Source organism: Pongo abelii, chromosome 14, assembly GCF_028885655.2.
Source record: "Pongo abelii isolate AG06213 chromosome 14, NHGRI_mPonAbe1-v2.0_pri, whole genome shotgun sequence".
Classification (NCBI taxonomy): Eukaryota; Metazoa; Chordata; class Mammalia; order Primates; family Hominidae; genus Pongo; species Pongo abelii.
In genome coordinates this window covers 21,428,527-21,447,286 of record NC_071999.2, presented here as the reverse complement: position 1 = coordinate 21,447,286, position 18,760 = coordinate 21,428,527, and the positions used below count along the sequence as shown (strand labels likewise).

General features: G+C 38.5%; 1 protein-coding gene across 5 annotated transcripts in view; it reads left to right on the top strand.

Annotated features, from left to right (window-relative positions):
* Positions 1-18,760, top strand: part of PSPC1 (paraspeckle component 1) — a 105,701-nt gene that overhangs the window by 45,225 nt on the left and 41,716 nt on the right. For all 5 annotated transcript variants that reach the window (XR_010136847.1, XR_010136845.1, XR_010136846.1 and 2 more), the window contains exon 6: positions 5,533-5,638. Coding sequence is in view for 2 of the 5 variants with exons in the window: in XM_054529370.2 (XP_054385345.1) it covers positions 5,533-5,638 (106 nt within the window). In the remaining 3 variants the exon portion in view is untranslated. The remainder of the gene's footprint in view (positions 1-5,532; positions 5,639-18,760) is intronic.

Genomic DNA, 18,760 nt, shown 5'->3' with positions numbered 1-18,760 from the left:
TGGGTGACAGAGGGGACTGCATCTCAAAAAAAAAAATTTTTTTTTGAGTAGTTTTGCAGTATGTATAAAGGAAAGAAAAAAAGACTATGTCTGGGAACTCATGTATATTTGCAAGATGGAGCAAATGAAGAAAATTGTCACAATTAAATTGAAGAGATTTATCTGGCTGAGGCTGCTGCCAAGTAAGATAGCTTTATTTGTTAACAGGCCAAATAGTCTGAATTCTGCCTTTGTGCTTTACTTTAGTTGGAAGATAGAAAAATTGGCCTAGGACAGTACATTTTGAGAGAAATGTACTTGGAGTACACAAGTTTCTGGTTTTACTTTCAATGCTATAAATAAATTATTCAGTTTTTCATAGGTAAGTTAATTCTTCAGAGATTGTGGCAGGTACCGAAGTAAGACCAGGATGAGGGGCTTACATGAACTGGTTCAGCCTGTGACTTGAACACTTTATTTGTTCACTTATTCCTTCATTCCTTCTCTTTCCACCCATTTACTCACCTACCCACTTCCTTTCTTTGTTTTTTTTTTTTTTTAAACAGAGTTTCGTTCTTGTCGCCCAGGCTGGAGTGCGGTGGCACGATCTCGGTCGCTGCAACCTCTTTGGTTCAAGTGATTCTCCTGCCTCAGCCTCCCGAGTAGCTGGGATTATAGGCACCCACCACCCTGCCTGGCTAATTTCTGTATTTTTAGTAGAGACGTGGTTTTACCATGTTGGCCAAGCTAGTCTCAAACCGTTGACCTCAGATGATCAGCCCACCTTGTCCTCCCAAAGTGCTGGGATTACAAGCATGAGCCACCGCACCCAGCCCCACTTCCTTCCTTTCTTTTTTTTTTTTTTTTTTTTGTTTGTTTTTTTGAGACGGAGTCTTGCTCTGTCGCTCAGGCTGTAATGCAGTGGCACGATCTCGGCTCACGGCAACCTCCATTTCCCAGGTTCAAGCGATTCTCCTGCCTCGGCCTCCTGAGTAGCTGGAATTAAAGGCGCACACCACCATGCCTGGCTAATTTTTGTATTATTATTATTTTTTTTTTTTTGAGAAGGAACCTTGCTCTGTCGCCCAGGCTGGAGTACAGTGGCGCAATCTTGACTCACTGTAACCTCTGCCTCCTGGGTTCAAGAGATTCTCCTGCCTTAGCCTCCCAAGTAACTGGGATTACAGGCGCCTGCCACCACGCCAGGCTAATTTTTATAGTTTTAGTAGAGACAGGGTTTCACCATGTTGGCCAGGCTCGTCTCGAACTCCTGACCTCAGGTGATCTGCCGGCCTTGGCCTCCCAAAGTGTTGGGATTACATGCGTGAGCCAGTGCGCCTGGCCCCTACTTCCTTTCTTAAGCCATTTAGCGAATTATTATAAAGCCCTTCTTATGTCTTGGGCTCTGTGTTAGATGTGGAGCCATAGTGCTGAACAGTAACAGCAAGGAGGTTTCATCCAGTAGGCATCTTTCAGAATCCTGCAAGAATATTTGAGACCTGTAAATAATTAATGGGCCTCACAATAAAACAAATTGTAAAATTGAAATTTTATTAGTTTTCAATTAAATGTAACATGAAGGATTTAAAATTTGTCATAATTATTAGTTCTCCTCTCCTTAGTAGTTGCATTTGTGAATATAACCTAGAAAGCAATCCTTGACCTGAAGAGGTAATTTATATAATTATAAAGGTGGTCATTAAAGCATTTGTGGAGTAGAAATAATTGAAAGCAAACATATATAGACAACAGGAATGTTTCTGTATGCTGTCATTAAATTCAGATTATAGAATCTTCTGCGTGGTATAATCGCAAGGGCAATGCTCCTGTTCCCCTAATCATTTCCAATGTGGTACAAACTTTTTCATACCCTCTTCTATGGTTTTAAAAATGATTTTTATTTTATTTTTTAGACAGAATCTCACTCTGTCACCCAGAATGGAGTGCAGTGGTGTGATCACGGCTCCCCGCAGTCTCACCTCATGGGGCTCATGATCTTCCCACCTTAGCCTCCCTAGTAGCAGGGACTACAAGCGTGTGCCACCATGCCTGCCTAATATGTATATATATATAGGTTTTTTTTTTTTCTTTTTTCTTGTTTTTGAAATGGAGCCTTGCTCTGTCACCCAGGCTACAGTGCAGTGGCATGATCTCAGCTCACTGCAACCTCCGCCTCCCGGGTTCCAGCGATTCTCCTGCCTCATCCTCCTGAGTAGCTGAGATTACAGGCGCACGCCAACATACCTGGGTAATTTTTTTGTGTTTTTAGTAGAGATGGGGTTTTACCATGTGGGCCAGGCTGGTCTTGAACTCCTGACCTCAAGTGATCTGCCCGTCTCGGCCTCCCAGAATGCTAGGATTTCAGACATGAGCCACCGTGCATGGCACTGGCTAATATTTTCTATTTTTTGTGGAGAGAGGCTGTCACTCAAGTAAGTGATCCTCCCACCTTCGCTTCTGCTTCCACCTCCGAAAGTACTGGGATTACTGGTGTGAGCCACCAAATTCGGCCATAAAAATGTTTTTTAAAAGCAGTAATAGCAATACCATTCTTTTACTTGCCCTTTTTCCTGACATATGCCTCGCAGACATTCTTTCATGCCAGTAGATAGTAATCCACCTCTGTAACAGATGTGTTTCTTGTCTCCCAAGGTGTCAGTGAACCTTGTCTCCCATTTATAACTGATTAATGTGTCCTTGACCTTTTGCTTTTATAAATAATGCCACAGTATATATCTGTGTGTACATATGTCCCTGCACATTTGTGCTACATTGCTGTTTACTGGAAATAGGTTTGTTCATTTAAAATTATGTGGTAGAAGTGGGCCCCCAACAAGGTCACTGTGTCTACTGTATTGTCTTTGTAATTCGGAAGCTTTGAGACTAAAAAGTTGGTGTTTTTTCTTTTTTTTCTTTTTTTTTGAGATGGAGTCTCGCTGTATTGTGCAAGCTGGAGTGCAGTGGCGCAGTCTCAGCTCTGTGCAACCTCCGCCTCCTGGGCTCAAGCGATTCTCCCGCGTCAGCCTCCCAAGTAGCTGGGATTACAGGCACGCGCCACCATGTCCAGCAAATTTTTGTATTTTAGTAGAGACAGGGTTTTACTATGTTGCCCAGGCTAGTCTTGAACTCCTGACCTCAGGTGATCCACCTGCCTCAGGCTCCCAAAGTGTGGGATTACAGGCGTGAGCCACCGCGCCCTGCCAAAAGTTTTTCTGTGTATCCTTATTCAAGTGGCAATCTGACGTGAATCCATTTGACGGCAAAAGTTGATCTGAACTCCTGTTATGTGAAACCCTTATTATCTCCGGAGTGTGAATGTTTTATCTTACTGCAGAAATATTAATGTGGTTGATTATGGGGTGCTGCCCCAGATCCCACTGAGCATATAAGTATATTATTAGTATATTGACTCTTTTTATAAGTAGTATTAGTATATTATGAGTATATTGACCCTTTTTAAAATGAGAAAAACTGAATTTCAACACATTTGGCCTTTATTGGATCTTCCCATCGCCACCCACGCCCATGAATGTGAAGTATTTTCTTCACAGTAAAATGTATGAAATATGTTAATATCCAGGAAATAGATTAACCAATTTACTTGAAGATTATTTTTAAGGATTATACTAAGAGTTATATAGAGAGTAAGACAACAATCTTAAAATAGTCCAGATTTTGCTTGAAATCCCTTAGGAACATTTTTGTTCATGTGGTCTGACATGAAGTTCTGAGTTTTTTCTCTGCTAATAGAAGAAATCACCGTATCTTTTAATTGGTGGACTCAGATTTAGCGGGAGTGTTGTGCAACAAACAAGAACAAGGTATCTTGAAATTTGAGGATTTGCAATTCTAAATGTAGGAAAAATACGTTATAAGAGTAATCTGGAAAACGAGACCTAATAATGGGGCATCAGCTTTATACAGCCTTCACTATATAAATTACTTTTGCAGTTTTATTGGTGGAGGGCATACACCTTGAGTATCCATTATGGGAAGTGTTTAACACCGGAATAAGTATTCTGGATTTTTTCACCTTTTCAGTGTGAAAAGGTGATACCGGAATAAGTATTCTGGATTTTTTCACCTTTTCACCTTTGCATTGTGTTTACCAGGTGAGCATCCTAAATCTGAAATGCTCCAATGAGCATTTTTTTAAACATCATGTTGGCTATCAGGAAGTTCCAGCCGGGGTGTTGGGGCTCACGCCTGTAATCCCAACACTTTGGGAGGTTGAGGCAGGCAGACTGCTTGAGCCCAGAAGTTTAAGACCAGTCTGGGTAACATGGCAAGACCCTATCTCTACAAAAGTACAAAAAATTATCTGGGTATAGTGGCGCGTGCCTGTAGTCCCAGCTACTTGGGAGGCTAAGATTGGAGGATTGCTTGAGCCTGGGAGGTCGAGGCTGCAGTGATCTGAGCTGAGATTGGGACACTGCACTCCAGCATGGGTGACAGACAGAGTAAGACCCTCTCTCAACAACAACAACAACAACAACAACAACAACAACAACAAATCCAGATTTTGGAGCATTTCAGGTTTAGAAAGATTCAGAAATGCTTTCAGATTTTTGGATTAGGGAAAGTCAACCTGTGTATATTTGAATTTGCATTGGTTTAAATGCCAATATATTGTGAGTCTGTTACTTCAATATTACTATATAGATTTTTCCTCTTAAAAGTAACTGTAGACAGTAATGTAAATGTTTATGGTATAACAGTTAATTTCTAAAAGCAGATTGTGGGCTGACACTGCTTCAGGGGATTTCTTTCAGTGGGTTGATGAATATGGGGAGAGAGGAGTTGGTAAGGCTTCCTTTTGGAAATAGGATTTTTGTCTAGGCGTTGTGGTTTTTTGAGGTGGCTTGTCTCTGGATATGTTCTGAGTGGCTTTAAGAACTGTGCAGTGCCAGTGATAGATCAGTAGATCTCAGACTTTTTCTGTTTTTTTTTTTTGAGACAGGGTCTCACTGTTGTCCAGTCTGGAGTGCAGTAGCGCGATCTCTGCTCACTGCAACCTCTGCCTCCTGAGTTCAACCTATTCTGGTGCCTCAGCCTCTCGAGTAGCTGGGATTATAACACATCTGGCTAATTTTTGTATTTTTAGTAGAGATGGGGTTCCACCATGTTGGCCAGGCAGGTCTTGAATTCCCAACCTCAGGTGATGTACCTACCTCAGCCTCCCAAAGTGCTGGGATTACAGGTGTGAGCTACCATGGCTGGCTGAGATTTTTTCCTTTCTATAGTAAGATAGTACATGTTTCAGCTTTTTTTGACTCTTAATTTCTTGAATATACACAAATAACTATCCTAGTTATGATTTTACTTTGTTTTTCTGATTTACCGTAGCTAAGTTACTTTATTTCTTTGGCTTTTTTGATTTATTAAAGGCTTAGAGTGACATAGAAGGAAGGTAAATTTAGGATGCCGTGGTCAGTCGTGATTACAGGTTTGGCATAACGTGATTGCATAAATGATTTTATTTTACATGAAGTAAAATGTCCAATGACAGCTCACATGTTATGATGCTGAAATTTTTATTTAAAAAATTTTCAGACATGAAGAGGAGCATCGGCGGCGTGAGGAAGAAATGATCCGACACAGAGAACAGGAGGAACTGAGGCGACAGCAAGAGGGCTTTAAGCCAAACTACATGGAAAATGTAAGTAAACTACTAGTTAACTAAAATGATTTTATATTTTCAGGTTTATGATGTATATTTAGAATGCTTTAGATTTTGGTTTATACAGTAGTCTTTTCTAATCTTTCTAAATTCATCATGTTTGATAAATTAGTGATTTTCTTAATCTCTCATAGGTGGTAAAGTAAAATTAGTTTCTGAAGATAATATCTATGTTTTATGAAGTGGATGTTATATTTTTTCCTATTAGTTGATCTTTAAAAAATATATGCTATTAAATTAGAAATCTTGATATATACATCATTTCCACTTGACTGATTTTCACCACGTACTAATATTGAAACATCTCTTGGAAGATTTCAGACATGTACAGAAGAATTGTAGTGTGTACTCATCATCAGCCATAACACTTATAAACATATGGCCGATCTTTTACATCTTTAAGTATAACCACTTTATTTCCCAATTTGTGTTATTTAAAATACCTGATTTCATATAATTTTATTTTCAGCATGTATCTCTAAAAGATGAGGACTTTGTCATATTTTAAAATGCTCAGTTCTTTCGTTTTAACTAATTAAAGCCCAGATTTGCACAGGTCTTAATTTTTTTTTTTTTTTTAAACATTTGGTTTCTTTGAATTGGCTGTTACAGCCAGCCTCTTTTAGTCTATAGGTTTTCTCTTCCTGTCTTTAATATTTTAGTAACCTTTTTTTTTTTTTTTTTTTTGAGACGGAATCTTGCTCTGTCGAACAGGCTGGAGCACAGTGGCATGATCTCAGCTCACTGCAACCTCTGCCTCCCAGGTTCAAGCGATTCTCCTGCCTCAGTCTCCTAAGTAGCTGGGATTACAGGTGCACGCCACCACACCTGGCTAATTTTTGTATTTTTAGTAGAGACGGGGTTTCACTATATTGGCCAGGCTGGTCTCGAACTCTTGACCTCAAGTGATCTGCCCACCTCAGCCTCCAAAAGTGCTGGGATTACAGGTGTCAGCCACCGCGCCCAGCCGACATTTCTAAAATAGATTATCTATGGTTTCATAAGATTATACTCATAGAAAAGCATTAGGTGACAATATACCTTCTTTTCTAGTAGTTTCTTAAAGTATGTATCGCATACTTGAAGCATCATGATAAAATTAATTTGGCTAGAGTGTAAGTTGGCAAGCTCTAGCCTGGGACCACTGCCTGGTTTTTATTATTCCACCACAGAGATACTGATGGTGCTTATGTTTTTAAAGGGTTATTGCAAAAGAAAGAAGAATATTTGAAAGGATTTGTGACCCACAATAAGTTAAAATATTTTTTTCTGACCTTTTTATAGAGTCTGTGGAAACCTGGGCTGGAATATTTATGTTTTTTTTTTTTAAATTTTAAAATTAGTATTTGTGGTAGATAGACCACAAAGTTACTATGCTCTTAACATTTTGGGGTATCCGCATTTCAAATAGTATGTAAATGAGTTATGATAATTGTGTAACACTGACTAGTGTTCTATAAGTTTATTTGTGATTAGAAATGATATGAATCTACACAAGTTTTTCATTATTTTGGTGTCAGTTTTATTTGGTTCCAAGCTTCACAGTGCCTCTTACTACTATAAACTTAAGCACTAAAAGCAATATGAATGAACGCTTTACCTATCTCAAATATTTTGTGTTAATGGGAATATATTAATAGGAAAGCATTGTATTAAGAATGCATTGAGGACATTCTGTCAGTTGTTCTTCATTTACTTTGAAAACTGTCTTTGGAGAAAATTGTTAAACAATTTTAATGCTGTGTGTGTGTGTGTGCGTGTGCGTGTGCGTGTGCGTGTTTAAGCTTTGAAATTAGGCCCTCTTATGTGCTTTCTCTTTATTTCACTGTTCAGTTTAAAGGGAGGAATCAAATGGTAAGTGTTCAACTTGTCCAAATAATGAGTAAAGTTGATTTTCTTTGTTAATTTTAAGATGCCACCTTTCTCTTCTTGTCTTCCTAATAGAAATATTCCAACACAACTAAGAGTTATGGGACTTTTAAGTATAAAATAAATATTGATTTACATATTTCACGTTTTAAATAATAATTTCATGTAACAAAGAAAGAGTGAAAACACTTGTCATATCTGGTCATCTTTTTGTTTGTCAGCCTTCAACTTGATCATAATTTTATGACACATGGGAATATATTTTTAAGAGTTTCAAGGATGTAAGCCAGTACTTCATCAATATCAGTTGTCAGTTTTATTTAATACTTGATTTTTCCTTAGAAGACAAACTTTTTGATAATTGCTGTTGTAACTATAAATTAAACAACATTTTTTACTCATTTAGGATAACATGAGTAAACTGCCTTAAGAATGTATACATTTTAATAATATGTCTTAATTCCATTTAGGTTTGTCTTTACCATAATATAGAGTGTATTCAATTTTTTTTCCAGGCAGTATTTACTAAGTGGAAATTTTCTACTTATCACAATTTTCGGACACATTAAAAGCTATGATTCTGGAAGCAATGAGAATTTTGTGATTGTTTTTTATAATTGTCTTGTGATTGTTTTCATATTAAGTTACTCCACCAACTGTAGATTAAGTAGTTTAAACACTTCAGTACTTACCAGTCTTTATGGGAAAAATCTGCATTGGACTGAAGGACAGATTTTAGTTCTAGCATTTGGTTGATGCAGTTTCTTGGAGTAAACATTGCTTTTTGGGAAAATGTTAATGTCATAAAAATATCCAAACATCCATCTTATTTTAGCTTTAGTTATTGTATCATTTATGAAATATTTGGGTTAGGAAAATTGGGGTGATGTTTAAATTGTGTGTTACTTGGTTTTAAAATTTGAGAAGTTTCTTTTTCTTTTTTTATTTATTGAGACAGAGTTTCACTCTTGTCGTTCAGGCTGGAGTGCAATGGGATGATCTCAGCTCACTGCACCCTCCGCCTCCTGGGTTCAAGCGACTCTCCTGCCTCAGCCTCCCGAGTAGCTGGGATTACAGGTGCCTGCCACCATGCCCAGCTAATTTTTGTATTTTTGGTAGAGATGGGGTTTCACCATGTTGGCCAGGCTAGTCTCGAACTCCTGACCTCAGGTGATCTGCCCGCCTTGGCCTCCCAAAATGCTGGGATTACAGGCATGAGCCACCACGCCCAGCTGAGAAGTTTCTTTTTCTTGTGTGGTACATATTAATGTTTGCCTTTTCAATAAAGAAAAGAATAATTCTTCATACCCTTTTCAGGTTTCCTGCATTGAACTAAATATACCTGACTTGCTATTAAAGCTTATTAGTCCCATTTGAGTAGTCGGGAATAGCCCTAGGTATTTCAACACAGTTTATTCAACATACATAATAAACTTGAAAATAAAGGTATGTTGTATGCTAAGGCAACAGTTTGACTCAGTTGTATTTCTTTGCTTGTCAGAGGCGTTCCATTGTAGCACCCGAGGGACTGTGAGGCCAGAATGATTAAGGGAATGTTGGCAGAGGCTAACAGTGTAGTGCTTCTTCCAAGGACAATGTAAAACATTTTTTTTCTTTTAGAGATGGGGTCTTGATATGTTGCCCAGGCTGGGCTCAAGCAGTCCTCTTTCCTCATCCTCCTGAGTGGCTGAGACAACAAGCATATGCCACTGTGCCCAGCAGAACAGTGTTTTTCCAATGTACGTAATAAACACTCAAGGAGCTTTTTAAAAATGTGGGTTCCTAGATCATACTACTAATAATTGATTTGTTTTGTGATCCAGGTAGATTGTAATACATTGATCTTTGATTACATTTTTTTTTGCTAAATCCAGTAGTTTTCAACCTTGCAGTATATTTGTGGAACTTAAGGAAAAATGCCTGAGATTCAGTCCTCCCAAGTATTTTGATTCAGTATGTCTAGGTTGGTACCAGGAGATCTACGTGTTAAAGAAAACTCTACACCTTGCTTATTTCTTTTTGTCAACGAAGATTCAAAACTACTGGCCTTGTATTGAAATGAGACGTATTGAAATGAAAATAGTTGAATTTTTCATGGGTCCTGGGAGTGTTAGTGGAAGGCATGCTTGATGTGGTTCAACATGGTGTAAGATTTATATAGGACACAATTGATTTCTTTATTGATGGTATCTTGCTGTGTTGCCCAGGCTGGAGTGCAGTGGCTATTGACAAGTGTGATTATAGCACACCACAGCCTCAAACTCCTGGGCTTAAGTGAATCTTCCTGCCTCAGCCTCCCAAGTAGCTGGGAGAGTAGGCATGCTGCTGCACCTATCTTTCTTCATTTTTTTCTTTCTTTTGATTGGATCTCCCTGTGTTACCCAGGCTGGTCTTGACCTCCTGAAGCTATCCTCCTGTCTCAGTCTCCTGAATAGTGGGACTACAGTTGCATACCACTGCATATGGTTATATATCCATCTTTAGAACATGGTTCAAACAGTATGACATTCTACGTGAATAGTACCCTGCAGAATTTGGGTGTGGCAACCTTGATTTGGGCTTTCAGACTATATGTGCAGGACATATTATCTCAAACTATGCATTAATTTTGCGTGCATAGTTCTAATAATTTTAATTGTCTCATCCAGACGAGGGGTTGACAGATTAGAATAGACCAGGCTCGGTTCACATGATGCCTATTTTTGTAACACTTTTTGTGTTTTGTTTTGTTTTGCTTATAGCTTCTTTGCCCTGCGAAAACTGATTTGAGTAGTTGTGACACAACTATGTGAGACTGTATTGAGACTACATGGCCTGCCAAGCCTAAAAAATATTTACACCTGACCCTTTACCTGAAATGTTTGCTGACCTCTGAATCCGAGAGTTGAAGGGAATCTATAAAAAGTGGCTCATATTACCAAACTCATAGAGCTTGTGAAGAATAATGCAAATCTATTCATTTATATATTCTTTTCCAGTGTTTTTAGAAGGCTCACCAAGCACAGCACCTCATATTCCAGATCCAAGGATTCCTGAGGAATCCAAATTAGTATCCAGAAGGTTCATTGGTAGTCATGGTTATAAACCAGAGCAAAAGTTAATGGGAAGAAATGGTAAAGAGTCGCTGCATTGCAGCTTATACCTGGGATTTTAAAATCTTTTTTTCCTTTTTGAGACGGAGTCTCGCTCTGTCGCCTAGGCTGGAGTTCAGTGGTGCGATCTTGGCTGACTGCAACCTCTGCTTCCCAGGTGCAAGTGTTTCTCCTGCCTCAGCCTCCCGAGTATCTGGGATTACAGGCACGTGCCACCACGATTGGCTAATTTTTTATTTTTATTTTTATTTTTGAGACGGAGTCTTGCTGTCTCGCCGGGCTGGAGTGCAGTGACATGATGTCAGCCCACTCCAACCCCTGCCTCCCAGGTTCCAGTGATTTTCCTGCCTCAGCCTCCCAAATAGCTGGGACTACAGGCACACGCCACTCCGCCTGGGTAATTTTTGTATTTTTAGTAGAGGTGTGGTTTCACCATGTTGGCCAGGATGGTCTCGATCTCTTGACCTCAGGTGATCCGCCCGCTTGGCCTCCCAAAGTGCTGGGATTACATGTATGAGCCGCCACGCCCAGCCCACGCTCGGCAAAGTTTTGTATTTTTGGTAGAGACGGGGTTTCACCATGTTGGTCAGGCTGGTCTCGAACTCCTGACCTCGTGACCCGCCCACCTCGGCCTCCCAGAGTGTTGGGATTACAGGTGTGAGCCACTGCACCCGGCCAAAATCCCTTTAATTCTAGTCAGTAGAGGAATAAAGCACTGTTCTTTCAAATGTGAACCCCTCTTGATCAGTATTGTCGAATCTGGCCTGTTCTTTAACCAGTCAGCCTCTTTTCCTGCCTCTTGCATGGGCTTTTTGTTGTTGTTTCTTTGTTCATCTATCATCTCTTGCTTTAATCGTAACCTAACTTTCCCTGATGTGGCATGTTTAAAACTGAAAAACAGAAACTCTATCCAGTAAAAAAAATAATTCCATTAATTTATGCTGTCAGAGAAGAGTGATCCCGTTGTTATTTACTAATGAATAGATACAAATTTATTTTCTGAGATGGTTTGTGAAGATTCCAGAGCAGAAGTTACAGTTTTGTGGTTTCCACATGGCCGTCCCTCTTTTTCTACAATTTTTAAAGCTCTAATGAGGAATTTATGTTGCTTAAGAAGATTTGTTTTTTGAAGTCTAAACTCCTGAAGCATTCAAACAAAAGACACATTTTACAAGGGATTTTTATGGCCTCTTCATTAAGTTATGGAAATAACTAAAGAATTATTTGCTGAAGGATTTGATGTCAGATTTCAGTGTGACCTGCTGGACTGGTAGGCTTATTTATGGTATAATGATGGCCTAGTCCCAGTGGTTTGGACATGTTGGTGAAAATCAAAATGGATAATAACAGACATTGCAATGGTCTCATATGTAATGTTCTAGTTGTGACTAGTTTCGGTTGTTAATGTTTTTACTTATTCATTAAAATAATTACAAGCCAAGGATTTTTCTCAATATTTGGCATGGTACGTAATTGTAACTTAACTTAGACTTTTGTGATCAAATAAAAACAAACATATATATAAGTTTGTAATGTTTACACATATTCTTGGAATTGATTTGTAGGATTTTGCTGATTTGGGATAATTGGTTGAAGGTATGTGTCAATTTTAACCAGGTGTTGGAGTTATTTGATCACTTCTCCAAAGATTATTTAATAGTTTTAATAATATCTAATGATGTGTGGGAAACCATAGAATTTTTCATACAAACTGGGACAAATGAACATGGATACTATTAAAATACTTCCTACAATAGGCATAAAATGGGCTTTCTTAGGTGAACCAGGAGATATGGTTAGCCTAATCATATGCTATGATTATTAGTAATGGTTTTCTGTGTTTTATCATTCATATTTGTAAATCTTTTTTGAATGACTACTTGGAAATGATGACTGAATCTCTTATACTGTGTACACACTTCGTCAGAGGACACTTAATTGTATCGATTAACATTTTTTTTGGTCTTACCTTCCGTTGGAGTTTCAGAGAGGTTCATAATCCAGAAAAATTACCATGTTTTCTTTTTTTCTTTTGGAGAATATCTGTTCAGACTCAGGTCATGTATTTCTTCTGATTCCTCACCCCAGCTGTTATCTTTTTCTTTAAAATAATTTAAAAAATTGTTTTTAAGGACGGAGTCTCGCTCTGTTGCCCAGGCTGGAGTGCAGTGGCGTGATCTCGACTCACTGCAACCTCTGCCTCCTGGGTTCAAGTGATTCTTGTGTCTCAGCCTTCCAAGTAGCTGAGATTACAGGTGCTCGCCACTACATCCGGCTAATTTTTGTATTTTTAGTAGAGATGGGGTTTCACCATGTTGGCCAGGCTGCTCTTGAACTCGTTACCTCAAGTGATCCACCTGCCTTGGCTTCCCAAAGTGCTGGGATTACAGGCATGAGTCACTGTGCCTGGCCAGAAAGTTTTTTTGTTTTTGTTTTTGTTTTCCTGAGGCGGAGTTTTGCTTTTGTCACCCAGGCTGGAGTACAGTAGCACGATCTCGGCTGATTGCAACCTCCGCCTCCAAGGTGCAAGTGATTCTCCTGCTTCAGCCTCCCGAGTAGCTGGGATGGCAGGCACCCGCCACCATGCCCAGCTAATTTTTGTGTTTTTAGTAGAGACGGGGTTTCACCGTGTTGGCCAGGCTGGTCTCGAACTCCTGTCCTCAGGTGATCCACCTACCTCAGCCTCCCAAAGTGTTGGGATTACAGGCATGAGCCACCGCACCTGGTCGAAAATTTTTTTAAGACAGGCTCTCACTGTGTCACCCAGAATGGAGTTCAGTGGCACGATCATGGCGCCCTGTGACCTTGAACTCCTCAACTTAAGTGATCCTCCTACCTCAGCCTCCCATGTAGTTGGGACTGCAGGTGTGTGACACCAGCCCCTCCTAATTAAAAACATTTTTTTTGTAGAGATGGAGTCTCACTATGTTCCGATCTCGAATTCCTGGGCTAAAGCAATCCTCCTGCCTCTGCCTCCCAAAGTGCTGGGGTTACAGGTGTGAGCCACTGCACCTGGTCCTCTTTATGTTCAATATAGTGTATTCTTTATATTTACCAAGTTGTATTCTAATTTTTTTCTGGCTTTGTTGTCTACTAACTGTGTTCTCTGAATTTTTCGAGGTCACGAATTTTGTGTTTGTCATATTATAGTTACTTAGATGTAAACTGAGAGAATTAAGTAGCTGTTTGAAGTCTTGTTTTTCAGATGCCAGTGCAGCTCAGTTATAGTTTTCAGTCTGTATGGATCACCAGACCTTGGCATTTATTGAATATTAATGCCTCAGATATTACACATTTGGCACTTTGGAAAACATAAGTGGCATTGAGGTACAACTGCTGATACATTTTTATAGACTTCGTACGTGATTAAATAATGAAGAGTATTTTTTAAAGCAGTCAAAGAAACAATTTTTTTGTGCTTGGTTTTCAACACACCTAACTTTTTACTTTAGAGTATTAGACTTACAGGTCGTCTGGGATTTTTCCATTTTGGAAGAAAAATTTGTTCACTGTTTCCTGTATTCAAAACATAGTGCTGAGCACTGTAGAGGATACAGAGCATGTTAGAGGATTTTAGGTGCTGAGTGCTTATACAGAGTAATGTTAAAAGAAACAGCTCAAACGTTCTGAGAATTTAGAAAATGAAATTCTCTACTGAGAGTGTCATTAAATAGTCTTGGTACTTTTGTGTGTGTGTGTGTGTGTGTGTGTGTTTATAAAATGATGTGATTTGTTTATTATTCCTGCTGTGTTGTAGGTATACCTCATGTCTTTTCATTTGAAATGGTAAGTTCTAATAATTTTTGGTTCAGAATGGTAAGATTTTTTAGCTAATGTTAACTCTTTTTTGAGCAGTCGGAGAAGAGGAGAGTCAAGACCGGCAAATAGACATGGTTAACTAATGTAAACATATCTTGTGCGTTATCTAATGTATAATATAACTAATAATAATTTTAATTATTAGTTTGAATTAGTAACAGAAGATCCTGGGAAGGCATAAAAATTTAACTTGTTACTTCTGCTTTGTGACTTGTTTAATGTATTTGGAGCCACCTTACAGTGCTTGTTCTACATAGTGAGAATAAATTATATTTTAGGCTAGTCAGTATCTAAGATCTTCTATACTTCATATTGAGGATGGTATCTTTGTAGTATCATTGAAAATGTTAGAATTTTGTACTAAAACTAAAAAATTATAATGTCTATTCATGTTCAGTATTAAGTAACAACTAGTGAGATGTAGGCTGTAGGAACTCTGGTTTGTAAGCATCTTCTGATGAGATGCAGTTAATGAGTTAGATTGGTAATTATTATAATTATAAACTTTCAAAGGCTTTTACTTACTTGAGTTAGATTGATAATTGTTATAATTACAAACTTTCAAAGACTTCTACAATTGAAAGTAACTGAAAGTTTATGGGTAAGTTTGTTTCTTTTCTTAATGGTATCTTACACTATATTGCGCACTAAGTTTCAAACCCTGGCTTTTCTGGTTGTAAGTTTACCGTAGTTTTCTTAAGATAACTTCTTCATTTGATTTATTCTTGTTTTTTCTATATATGATTTTAACCAATTGATGTGATTGTTACAGTAGTTTGTTTTATAATGGCAAATTTTAAAAAACTTTTTTTATTTTGGTACCACTTAAATATGTAAAAAATGACTATGTATTTGAACCTGTAGCTTTGAGTTAGCTACTTCGAAGAAAATATGTATTAACTTTTCACAATTTCAAGGCCTCTGGTAAATTATTAAGATGATTTATCTAATGCCTAGTATCACAAACAGAAATGGATTCTCTCCTGTATAAAATGTGTACCTAACTCACGTTGGCCTTCTATGCCTTGTTTTCCTCTTTTCTGCTTTTTTTCTGTTGACGGGACCAATTTGGAACTGCTGCTTGTGCAGTTTATATTTGTTCTTTTCTTTCACCTTTCATACCTTGACCTGGCCAGTTACCATAGTTTTACTTTGGTAAGGAAATGCACTGGATAAGAAAGAGGTTTTGGATCAAGAAGTGCAAACCAGTCACCAGTATTATGTGAGCTTTGGTAAGATTTTATTGCTAGTATTGTTTGTCTTACAGCTGATATCCTTGCTCATTGTTTTTTTAGGAGTTCTGGGTAAAATAACTAAATTTGAAGAACAATTAAATACTATTAATCAATTTTAGGTTTTAAAAGCACCTCTTCAGAGTGAGTTTACACCTGACAATTGAAACTGGTAATCTTGAAAATGCTCTCAGGTGTATGCATTACAAATAAAATTCTTAGGAGCAGTGTTGTGTGCCTTGTAGTCCCAGCTACTTGGGAGGCTGAGGTGGGAGGATCAGTTGAGCTCAGGAATTCGAGGCCAGCTTGGGCAACATAGTGAGATGCCCGTCTCTTAAAATCTCAGCCAAATAGAAGCTTAACAATGAATTTATGTAAAATACTTATTTCCTTCTGTCCCTTGATGTGTGCTAGATTGTGTTTACATTTAATTGATCTTCGGTTAGAAAGCCACCCTATGTATTAAAAAACAGCCATTAATTTTGCTACACATTCAGTTGAATTTGACAGTAATATCAGAGCAATCTATTCACTCAATTACCTGATCGAGGCTTTCAAAATACATTGTTGAATGTATTTGGTTTAAGAGGCACATGTCAAGTTAATGAACACAGTAAGTTTCCCTACTTCTATTTGTCGTTGCCTCTATTTCTGATTTAGTATTTAACAAGTAACAACTACTTTTTGTTTCGTGACTAAACCTTGCAGTATAAATTAAGATCTAATTAGCTGGGTGCAGTGGCATGATTGTAGTTCCAGCCACTAGGGAGCCTGAGGCAGGAAGATCCATTGAGCCCAGTGAGCATAAGTCCAGCCTGGGCAACATAGTGAGACTCGTCTTTATTTATTATTATTATTTTTAATGTAATTGATTATTCAAAAGGATTCATTTTAAAGTTTCAATATTTTAGTAGCCTTTTTCAAAAGAGTTTTAGGTCCACAGCAAGATTGTGTGGAAGGTACAGAGATTTCCCGTCTACCCCGTGCCACATGCATACAGCTTCTCCTGCTGTCAAAATGTTTTACCAGAATGATACACTGATAACAATTGCTGAAGCTACATTGACACGTTCTTATCAACCAAAGTCTATAGTTTACCTTTAGATTTGTTCTGGGTGTACATTCTGAGGGTTTTGACAAATCTATGACATGAACCTATGATTATGGTATCATACAGAGTATTTTCACCTCCTTAAAAATCTTCTGTGCTCTGCTTCTTTATCCTTTCCACCTGCTGCTTTATCCCTTCCACCTAACCCTTGGCAACCACTGATCTTTCTATCGTCTCCGTAGTTTAGTTTTTTCCAGAATGTCATATAGTTGGAATCATACAGTATACAGCCTCTTCAGATTGGCTTCTAGTCACCTGGCAATATGCATTTAAATTTCCTCTATGTCTTTTCATGTGTTGATAGCTCATTTCTTTTTAGCACTGAATAATATTTTGGTTGTACCACAGTTCACCCATTCATATACTAAAGGACATCTTGGTTGCTTCCAGGTTTTAGCAATTATGAATCAAGCTTCTATAAACATTCACGTGCAGATTTTTGTGTAGACATAAGTTTGCACCTCCTTTGGGTAAAAAGCAAAGAGTGATATTGCTGTATTAGATGGTAAGAGTATGTTTAATTTTATCAGAAACTGCCAGGCTGTCTTGCAAAATGGTTACACCTGTTTGTATTCCATTCAGCAATACGTTAAAGTTCTTGTTGTGTCGCATCTTGGCCAGCATTTGTTTTTGTCAGTGTTTCGGATCGTCACCATTCTAGTAGGTTTTGTAGTGCTATCTCATTTTAATTTGCAGTTCCGTTAATGTAATTTGCAATTCTATCAGTGGCATACGATGTAAAGTTTCATTTTAACAATCATATAACTGAGGAATATTTTCCCAGATATTCATGGGTGAAGATATTTAGGAATGCATGTATTGAGGGGAGAAAACCCGCCTTTGGGTATATATATATATATAAAGAGATTGTCTTATATATTTTAAACTACCCCTCACTAACTAGCAGCAAATAACACAGTATATTGGAAATTATTGTTTTTCATTGCCTGAATTTCAAATGTTAAGTTTTCCAAGCATTCACTATTGATTAGGTCGGAAAGTTTACATGCTATTGAGTTGTATCAATAGCAATGTATATTTTTTTCCTTTTCATTTTAAAACGTTTAAAAATTTTTTTGGAGTGAGGTCTCATTCTGTCACCCAGGCTGGAGCGCAGTGACGTAATCATAGGTCACCGTACCTCTAATTCCTGACCTCAAGGGATCCTCCTGCGTTGGTCCCCCAAAACCCTGAGATTACAGGCACTGGACACCATGTCTGACCCTTATTTACTTCTTTTTTTTTTTTTTTAAGTGGAGTTCTCCCTCTGTTGCCCACGCTGGAGTGCAGTGGCATGATCTCAGCTCACTGCAAACTCCGTCTCCTGATCAAGTGATTCTCCTGCCTCAGCCTTCCAAGTAGCTGGGACTACAAGGGTGCACCACCATGCCTGGCTAATTTTTTTTTCTTTGAGACAGAGTCTTGCTCTGTTGCCTAGACTGGAGAGCATTGGTGTGATCATGGCTCACTGCAGCCTCCACCTTCTGGTTTCAAGCGATTTTCCTGCCTCAGCCTCCCGAGTAGCTGGGACTACAGGCGCCCGCCACCACGCCTCGCTGATTTTTTGTGTTTTTAATAGAGATGGGTTTCACCATGTTGACCAGGCTGGTCTCGAAGTCCTGACCTGTGGTGATCTGCCCGCTTCGGCCTCCCAAACTGCTTGGATTACAGGCATGAGCCACCGTGCTCGGCCTTAATTTTTTTTGTATTTTTAGTATTTACGGGGTTTCACCATGTTGGCCAGGCTGGTCCCTAACTACTGACCTCAAGTGATCTGCCTGCCTCAGCCTCCCATAGTGCTGGGATTACAAGTGTGAGCCACCACGTCCGGCCCAATTTACTTTTATTAGAAAAGATTAATTTGCTGATGTATATTGTTCAGTATCTTAATATTTTCATGAGTTAATACTTTCTTTGCAAAGAGGCCTAATATCTTGAGGTTTTTAAAAATACCCATGAATATTTCATGTAAGTGATT